The sequence below is a fragment of the Wyeomyia smithii genome, chromosome 3 (genome assembly GCF_029784165.1).
Source record: "Wyeomyia smithii strain HCP4-BCI-WySm-NY-G18 chromosome 3, ASM2978416v1, whole genome shotgun sequence".
Taxonomy (NCBI): Eukaryota; Metazoa; Arthropoda; class Insecta; order Diptera; family Culicidae; genus Wyeomyia; species Wyeomyia smithii.
The window spans coordinates 175474113-175484287 of record NC_073696.1 but is presented as its reverse complement, the minus strand read 5'-3'; the positions used below and the strand labels follow the sequence as shown (position 1 = coordinate 175484287).

Here is a 10175-nt window from a genome sequence, read left to right as displayed (position 1 = left end):
ATGTTTCTCGTTGAACATTTTTTAAAACTCATGTATTGTAAATCTTTTTTTTTTATTTTATTTCTTTTCCGTTGGCCTGCATGTTTTAAAAAAAACTTGATTTTTTTTTTACAACTCCATTGACTCAACGAAGTTGTCTAGGAAAATCAACGGCGTAAAAAATGACTAAATTGATTTAAAAAAATAACGAAGAAAACCTCCCCAAAACATGCGAACTTTGATTAACCCTCTCCCGCTCACAAGGTTTGTTATTAAAATTTATAGCTTCACGAGAAAATTCAAGCTGAACACTTTGTAGACTAACTAAAATTACTGTCAACTGTAGTATTTTGAATAAAATGCCCAGTGATGCTCTGAGGCAGCATATAAAAGTTTATGGAACAATCGTAAGCACAACAAACTATTTTATGTCAAGATATGATGATTATAATTCTTGGTGCTCTAGAGTCACCATGAGCGGGAAAGGGTTAAATATGGTGGTGGTCAGTCTAAAGACCAAAATGCTATATTACAAATTTTCAGTATTTGAACCAAAAATTGTGATTTTTTTAAAATCTTTGTCCTGAAACGGAAAACGTGATTGGAATGAAGTCGGTATCTTGTACCATTTTTGAGTTTTTGAAGAAAGCAACCGTGTAAAAAACCTAACTGAACAATAAAAATATTCGAAGCTACCGAATACCGCTGGTTACCGTACCATACACACCTTTTATTTGGCGCAGATAGACGTATAGAGCCACAATAATGAGTAGATTGATGCTTGTCAGAGAGGAACGTTATCCCAGTGACAAAAATGTAACATCCGTTAGTTTTATTTTGTTGAAACCGCGGGATATTTCAAAAGCGTGCGGGACACTTTTGATAATTGTAAACTGTTCCGCGAAACGAGGGACGTCTGGTCACTTTAAATTATGAGCAATTTTTCTCATGGTCTGAGATTTCGGAATGTTAACGTATAAACGACAAACCGGAAGAGGTTTGACTTCCGTTGAGACGCTACAGGTACAGGGCAATATATATATATATATATATATATATATATATATATATATATATATATATATATATATATATATATATATATATATATATATATATATATATATATATATATATATATATATATATCCATTTCAAACATCTTCTCAAGGGGCGGAGAGAAGCTTCTCAGTAATACGGCGATTAAAAACGGAGTTCAGTAAGGTCAGCACGCAGGATTAATTCTCATGTCTAGCTTCTCAATATTGTTTGCTTGTATATTTTTTTTTTTCTTTCAAATAATTTATTAGGAAAAATAAAAAAATGCTGATAAGCTTCTCTCCGCACCTTGGGAAGAAGTTTGAAATGTATATACCGTTTTGATTCAAACTTCGAACACTTCAGATTATTATATACCTATTATTATATACCTATTCTTTACCCAATGATGTGTAACCATAGGTGCCCACTTGGGAATAGAGTCCGACTCAGAGTGAATCGTTCTCTCAGTTGTAGACCTTTTTCTGCTCATTTCAGCATGTTTATCCCGATCATTATTATTACCAATTAAATTCATTTTTAAATCATTCAGCTTTTTGGCAACATTGGCTTCAATGTTTGCCATACTCTCACGAAGAGAGTTGCTGATCGATTTTAAAATATTTTCAATTCCATTAGCAATCGCGCTGTTTATCTGGGTTTTGATTCCGCTTTGAGTATCTGTGAGCGACTGCTACAAAGATAACAATACACTCTTGATCTCCGTCAGCTCACTACTCATAGCATCATATTTCCCGCCGTCTTCTTGGGCCGAACCGTTTATATTTCCAATTTGGCCGTCGGATCACTAGCACTAGATCACCTAAAGCACTTGATTTCACACAAAAAAGCGTTTTTATATAGACACTAGTAATACACAAACTACCATGTTCACCATACATCACCAAAGTGTGTCATTGTTTTGAATTTTGATATTGAGACGAATTGAGTATAAAAAGTCATAATTTTACATGTTTTACGTAGTTTTGTGAATATTATCTCAAGTTCTAATAATCAGATACTTATTACTTTTCCTCAAATATCTTTCCTGAGCATTTTCAAACATATTAATGAAACATATGACATGTCATCGCTTAGAATCTTGATTTAGAGGCAAACTCGGTAAAAAAGGCAAAATTTTACATGTTCGACGTATTTTTGTGAATAATATCTCAAGTTTTAGTAATCAGATACTTTTTATTTTTCCTCTTTCCTGAACATCAACAAACATTTTCATGTAAAATACTACAACGTGGGACTAAACACTGTAATTAATTTTGTTATAAAAGTTACAAATCCCGCAAGCAGAATTAATTTGTTTGCTCAGTGACTCACGTATTTTTATTCTCAGCCTTTCCTAAAAATCCGTTGTTATAAATATATTTAACAACACTCGAAAGTATTTCGTTTAAATTTGGCGATGTTGTGCCTGTAGTATTTTGTTGTGCAAACAAAATTTTTTCGACAAAGCACAAGCATATCGTTGTTATTGCTTCTTCACCAAGAATTTCTCGCAATGTGTCTAAATCAGAATTAACTTTATTTCTTCAAAAACCAAATCCATAATACTTACGTTATCACAATGAATGATTTTGTGTTATTCAACTCCGATTGAATCAAATTTATTGCATGGATCTTACTTTCAAAATAATATGGAAGTCCTTACATAAGTTTACTAATAGGCAAACGTAAGAAGATCGTAGCAATCAGTTAAAGTTAAAACAATTATTTTTGTTCTTTTGCTCGCCAAGTTTTGTTCTTTTACCAAAAATTACATTCACTGTATTACGAGGACAGCTAATATACGTATATTATTCGTCAGATTATAAGTGAAAACAAAAATCATCAAACAATGGTCAAATTTTAAAAAAGATTTTAAATAAACCTAAGCCAATGGACAAAAAACTTCGAGAGCATTCGCAGGCGTTTACTCCTCTATAAATTTGTACATTTATTGTTTAGGAATTAACTCTTCCGATGTTATACAGTCACGAATATTTAGTTGATATCGAAACTGAAATAAAATAAAAATAACTTATTACTTCTAACCGTTGCTAAAATGTACAATTCTTGTCGAGTAATTCATGGTAATCATATTTGTGAGATAAACTTTTAATCACCATCTGCAGCAGCAATGCAGTTCCTCGATTGCGTATAGAAATGTACGAATAGAAGTGTACCGCTGAAATGTACCAATAGAATTGTACCGCTGCAATCATAGACGAGAGACCTGCGGCTCTGTGATACACATACTCTGTACGGTACTGTTGCTTTTATCATGTTGCATGTTTTCTTTCAAGACATCAGTTTTTATTACGTTCTAACAGCAGATTTAGAAAATGTACAAGAAAAGAGGTTGTTTCGAACTTTTCAAAAAGTCCCACGTCAAAAACCCACATGTCACCGCTCATTTTTTTGATTTAGAACGATTTGAAATGATGGCGGTGACTGTACTTGTACACCTCAGAGACGGAGCGAATAACATCAAAAAGATCAAGCGTTACGGAATTTTATTTTTATACAGTAGATTTATTAATTAAATTAATTTGCTTCTTGGGGTTTCTTTTCTGCTTCCGGCGAAGGCTTGGCCTTAGCCTCCATCAGTTTCGTCAGCAACTCCAGCTGCGTTTGCGCAACCTGTCGCTGCGTATTGCGTATGCACCAGCTGGAGCTGCTCGTCGAAGTGTCCAGACGGTCGGTGGCCTGGGGCTGGGCTGAACATCCGTATACCCAACCGGGGGACCCCGAGGTTGGGCATACAAACGTTCGTTTTTCAACTTTGCCCCGCACTCCGCGCAAAACTGAAAAAAGAAAAAAAAATTAAATATGAATTCAAAAAAAAAACTTATATTTAATCTAACTTTACTTCGCACCTTCGCTCATAAAGAGATGCGGTCTATTACGTTTGAAACAGCGCTTACAAATCTGTAAATAAATAATAAAAATTAAAATATTATAAATGAATGTAAATTTAAAATAAATATAAAAATGTATGTTGAAAAATACTTACGTCGGATTGTTTCTGTTTTGGAATCGTGTCTTTATCGGGGGCTTTTAGGTAATGTTTTGCAAATAAAATTTTACAGTTGGGTGACGTTCAAACCAAAGTGTCAAAAATATCGATACTTTTGAGACGATACTTCGGTTTTTGGATCGATCAGAGATGCCAGATGTTTTTGAAAAATGTCGCGCGGGCAGAAGTCTGCAAAAATCTGCACACCTTTTAAGAAAATCTGCGCGATATTCGATATTCATTTGTGTGCAGTCAAGCCAAGTCTACATTGCCGCTGTCGACGCACAGTAAGGCGTGTTGGGTTAACGTGTTGCGAACTAGCACAAAATCGCCAGGATGTTGTCTTGGCTAGAGCATAGAACGTAAGAGGCTAGAGCTGGCCCAATGATACTTCCGTTGTTGAAAAGGCCTTGCATATAAGATCAACATACGTTTTCTGAACACAAAAATTTTACAACGATTGTTATCAAAGCATTATCTAACATTTTTAGTTCGAAAAGGTTTCAAAACTATTCAAAATTGAAACTGATCAAAGTTACCCCAAATAAGGAAAATTGAAACAACGACGAAAAATAAATGTTTTTAATGTTTAGGGTTTTCGAAGAGCTTTGAAAACTAACTTCTCAAGTTCTAAAGATGCCAGCACTGGTTTCAAAAATATGAAACCTGTAATTTCAGTTGTAAAATTTATATATACTCACGAAAAAGTGAAAAAAAATGATCAATGTTACCCCGTTTTACGGTAATTCTTTTTGTTATTATTTATTGTCTGTTGCCAAAATCGAACCATGCCAAAAGTGAAACGAGCTCAAATGAAACAGAGAATTTGAGATGACAGTGTTGTAGTCCTACGTCAACTATGCGGTCGTGTCTTGGAGTCTGCCGAGCGTGTGTTCCGGTAAGATATATGTAGCTGAAAAGTTCCATAACTCGGCTCATCCCCACCGGTTAAGGACGAGATTGCACATGGTGATGGGGTTAGGCATATGTAACAATTTGGACATAGTGCCATCAATGGTATTTTCCACTTTTCATATAACTTTGGTTTAATAACTCTACCGAGTGTGTGTACCGGTAAGATATATGTACAGTAACTGTTCGCTAACTGAGCGACGTGCACTTCCCAGTTAGTGAAATCAGCTCGCCAACTGGGATATCATCTCGACGCCGAGGGTTCCCCGATGGATTCGATGGATAACGCTGCTTCGCGACAATTTCATAAAAGGCTTTCGTTCTCAAGTTGATCACCAAATAGGGAAGCCACAACTACAAACTTATCTCTCAAATAAAGTGTTGGGATGCGACCTGATGAACAGGCATTCGAGACATCTACTACCTGTCACTAGATACTAGTGTGTCATCGGAATGACTGGCAACATTGTCATCGAGCAGGAGAAGAGCGAATCATATGAAGCAAGCCGGTCGACTAAGTGTTCCTCGCAAACCCATCGCGAAGTTATTCTTTTATTAGATGTAAATATAAGCTTTTAATATTACAACCACTCGTCTTATTAATTAGACTCGTAACAAATTGGCGACGAGGTAAAACGGCTCGCTAAGTGTTTTATTTCGCGAAAATCATTGCAATTAGTTGCAAGCGTTGTGAGCAGGAAACAAAATGGCGCAATCAGCATCAACGCCGTCCACTGGCGAACAATGGCTCAGGCAAATTTTATCCAACCAACATGAATTGATGACCAGATTATCGCAACAGTTGAACAGCATTCAGGTGGCTGTTCAGTACTCGACGAGGAACGAGCTGGTACTCGATTCACTTGCGAGTAACATCACATCATCTGGAACAAGGAAGTTCTTTCGATGCTTGGTTCTCCCGATATGCGGATGTGTTTGAGAAGGATGCGGCGAAATTAAACGACAGCGCCAAGGTTCGTCTGTTACTGCGGAAATTAAATCCCGCTGCACATGACAGGTACACATCCTTCATCCAACCAAAACTGTCAAAGGATTTTAATTTTGCTGAGACAGTTGCGAAGCTTAAATCCATTTTCGGCACACCGGTGTCAACGTTCAATCGTCGTTATCAGTGCTTGCAAACGACGAAGGACGACCGAGAGGATTTTATCAGCTATTCCTGTAAAGTGAACCGAGCATGTGTGGACTTTTAATTGCAGGAACTCAAGAAGGAGCAATTTAAGTGCTTGATATTCGTGTGCGGGTTAAAGTCACATCACTTTCAACAAATGCAGTTCGGATCGACCCTAAGCAAAAATTCAAGGGCAGATCTGGCGAAAGACAGGACAGCGCTCCAAAAACACCCTGTTGGTCCTGTGGTAGTATGCATTTCTCGAGCCAGTGTCAGTTCAAGGATCACAAATGTCGTGACTGCGGTAAAATTGGTCATCGCGAAGGCTATTGTGCCTGTTTTACTGCGAAGAATCGGCAGAAATCATCCACATTCAACATCAAGAAGCAGCAGCATTCATGTAAGAGTGTTTTCGTCGGTAACGTAAAGCAAAGTCGGCGGTACACAAAGGTAAACATCAACGGAGTTCCAATAAAATTTCCAGTTAGATTCGGGATCAGATATAACCATTATCTCTCGTGAAAACTGGAAAAAAGTGGGATGTCCAGCAACAAATCCGGCAGACTGCGTAGCTAAAACGGCTTCCGGTGGCAAGCTGAACATTTCGGATATGTTTTCGGCTACTATCAGCATCGGTGGCATAGTTAAAACGTGCAAAATTTACATGTGTGGTACTAACCTCAACCTTAACGTGTTGGGTTCCGATGCAATGGATAAATTCGGTCTGTGGGATGTACCATTATCATCAATCTGTAGTTTGGTACATAGTAGTGATTTCGATGATGATGTTGCCGATTTGAAGGCTCGTTTTCCAAATGTTTTTAGTAACACTATGGGCCTCTGTAAGAAAACGCAGGTGCATCTTACACTCAAACCAGATACACAGCTTGTGTTCAAGCCGAAGCGCCCAGTGGCCTATAGTGTAGAAGCGTTAGTGAAAGAGGAACTTCGCAGACTTGAAGGCTTGGGTATAATCACACCGATTACGTATGCCGATTGGGCGGCTCCAATCGTCGTGGTTCGAAGACCGAATCGCTCAGTGCGAATCTGTGCAGACTTTTCAACGGGTCTCAATAATGCTTTGAAGCCAAATAGTCATCCACTACAACTTTCTGAAGACATTTTCGCACGCATGGCAAATTGCACAATCTTTGGGCATATCGATCTGTCCGATGCATACCTTCAGGTAGAGGTAGACGATGAAAGCCGAAAATTGCTTGTCATCAATACACACAAAGGACTCTACCGTTTCAATCGTCTTTCACCCGGCATTCGTACAGCGCCGGGCGAATTTCAACAAATCATGGATGCCATACTCAGTGGAATTGAATACGCCTGTCCGTATCTTGATGATATCCTAGTGGGAGGCAGAACGAGAGCAGAACTGAAACTTAATTTGCAGCAAGTATTAGGACGTCTGCAAGAGTACGGATTTACCGTTAGAATTGAAAAGTGTAGTTTTTTCATGAGTCAGGTGAAATATCTGGGTCAATTAATGGATCGCGAGGGTATTCGTCCAGATCCAGAGAAAATCGCCGCCATCATCAGCATGCCTGCACCACACGATGTCCCTACGCTTAGGTCCTATTTAGGAGCTGTGAATTATTACGGGAAATACATAAGGGAAATGAGGAATCTTCGGCAACCTTTGGATGAACTTCTAAAAAAGGGTACCAGCTTCAGTTGGTCCGATAAATGCCAACGTTCGTTCGATCGTTTCAAGGAGGTTCTACAGAGTTCATTGTTATTGACGCACTACAATCCACGATTGAATATAGTCGTTTCAGCTGATGCGTCCAATGTGGGCATTGGTGCCCGCATAGCACATCGTTTCCCGGACGGTTCGGAGAAGGCTATATACCATGCATCCAGAAGCCTCACTCCGGCTGAATCGAAATATAGCCAAATTGAAAAAGAAGCATTGGCACTTATATTTGCTGTGACCAAGTTCCATAGGAAGGTTTATGGTCGTCATTACGTTTTACAAACAGATCACAAACCGTTATTAGCTATATTTGGATCAAAACAAGGTATTCCTGCTTACACTGCCAACCGTTTACAGAGGTGGGCGCTAACTATGCTATTATACGATTTCAGCATCGAGTATACAGCCACGGATCATTTCGGACACGCCGATATCTTATCTCGTCTGATTAATTCGCATATTAAACCCGACGAAGAGTATGTTATCGCGTCAATAGAGCTTGAGTCAATCATCTGTAGCATTGTTAGCGAGTTCGTCGGTTTCTTGCCTGTCACTTATAGAATGATAGCCGAAGAGACCGCGAAGGATGATACTCTGCAGAAAGTGAAAACTTACATAAAAAATGGTTGGCCCCAAAGCAAGAGCGAAATCGTAGGCAGTCCCGAGATTCAGCAGTTTTTTTCTCGGCGAGATGCGCTTAGTTTAGCTCAGAAGTGTTTATTGTATGCAGAGAGAATTGTGATACCAAAAAAATTGCAGAAACGTGTACTTGAACAACTTCATAAAGGTCATCCAGGCGTCGAACGTACCCGTTCGTTGGCACGCAATTTTGTTTATTGGCCAAACATCGACGACCATATTAATGAGATGGTACGTAGTTGTAATGAGTGCGCCATGGTAGCAAAGTCAGATACAAAAACATCCCTCGAGTCGTGGCCAATTCCAGAGAAACCGTGGCAAAGGGTACATATAGACTATGCAGGCCCTGTGAACGATATGTATTTCTTGGTTCTGGTGGATGCACTATCAAAATGGCCAGAGGTAGTGGCAACTAAGCGGATTACCACGTCAGCAACTTTGGCTATACTTAGAAGTATTTTCGCCAGGTTTGGCATGCCGGAAGTTATGGTATCGGATAACGGTACACAGTTTACCAGCGATCAGCTCGAACGGTTTTGTGAAGTAAACGGTATCATACATCTCAAGACAGCACCCTATCATCCGCGAAGCAATGGACAGGCGGAGAGATTCGTCGACACATTTAAACGCGCAGTGAAAAAAATCCAGGCAGGAGGGGAAGAATTGCAGGAAGCCATTGACACATTTCTTCTCTGTTACCGTTCTACTCCTCGCCGTAGTGCTCCAGATTCTAAATCTCCCGGTGAAGTAATTTTGGGTAGACGGCTTCGCACTTCACTTGAACTTATCCGGCCACCAAGCAGTTTCAGCAAATGCCCGGACTCCATTCAAGATCAGCAGTATAATCTAAAACACGGAGCAAAACCAAAAAGCTTTGATGTGAAAGACAAGGTGTTCGCCAAAGTGTATCAAGGTACAAATTGGAGCTGGGTGGCAGGTGAAATAGTAGAACGAATTGGTGCCGTCATCTATAACGTATGGATTCCTGAACGTCAGCAGCTTTTAAGATCACACAACAACCAGTTACGAAAACGACATGGGAACAGCTTAAGCAATGACACCGTGTCTGATACTTCGGTACCCTTAGATCTTTCGTTAAATGCCTGTGGTATAAATTCACTCGAAGATCAAGTGGAACTCACTTTGGAGGACGTGCCATTGAACGAGATACAACGTGAGCTACTACAAGAAGTGTTTGCTAATGGAGCCGATGTCCCTACCGCAATAAACAGAGAGGTTTCTGAGGAGCGACGTTCAACAAGAACCCGGAAGCTTCCCGGGCGTTATAGACCGTATCACCTATACTAAACGGGGAGGTGTTGGGATGCGACCTGATGAACAGGCATTCGAGACATCTACTACCTGTCACTAGATACTAGTGTGTCATCGGAATGACTGGCAACATTGTCATCGAGCAGGAGAAGAGCGAATCATATGAAGCAAGCCGGTCGACTAAGTGTTCCTCGCAAACCCATCGCGAAGTTATTCTTTTATTAGATGTAAATATAAGCTTTTGGTATTACAACCACTCGTCTTATTAATCAGACTCGTAACATAAAGCTTTTGAACTTTGGTTTTATACAGCGAGTACATTTATCAGCTATATTATTGTTTTTGTATTTTAAATATGCTCCATTAGAAAAACTTTAATTTTTCAGTTTTCGTTCCCAATCCACATGCTTCCCGTTCGTTTTGATATTTGACGTTTGTTGTGCTTTTAACTGGAAATCCTCCCAGTTAGCGAGCGCCCAGTTAAA

General features: G+C 39.2%; 1 protein-coding gene and 1 long non-coding RNA gene across 2 annotated transcripts; one reads left to right on the top strand and one right to left on the bottom strand.

Annotated features, from left to right (window-relative positions):
• Positions 1 to 3512: 3512 nt before the first annotated feature.
• On the bottom strand, positions 3513 to 4134 carry LOC129731580 (uncharacterized). The gene is made up of 3 exons (XR_008729042.1): positions 4028 to 4134; positions 3891 to 3942; positions 3513 to 3818 (listed from the first exon to the last, which is right to left on the bottom strand). It is a non-coding gene; the product is annotated as an uncharacterized LOC129731580 (long non-coding RNA).
• Positions 4135 to 6326: 2192 nt separating this feature from the next.
• Positions 6327 to 9726, top strand: LOC129728865 (uncharacterized protein K02A2.6-like). Its single transcript, XM_055687331.1, has 2 exons — positions 6327 to 6497; positions 6559 to 9726. The coding sequence occupies exons 1-2, from the start codon at positions 6327 to 6329 to the stop codon at positions 9724 to 9726; spliced, it is 3339 nt and encodes a 1112-aa protein (XP_055543306.1).
• The last annotated feature ends 449 nt before the right edge of the window (positions 9727 to 10175 follow it).

Coding starts and splice junctions, on each gene's coding strand:
- LOC129728865 (XM_055687331.1), top strand. CDS start 6,327: ATGCATTTCTCGAGCCAGTGTCAGTTCAAGGATCACAAATGTCGTGAC. Junction 6,498..6,558: donor AGAGTGTTTTCGTCGGTAAC/GTAAAGCAAAGT, acceptor TAAAATTTCCAG/TTAGATTCGGGATCAGATAT.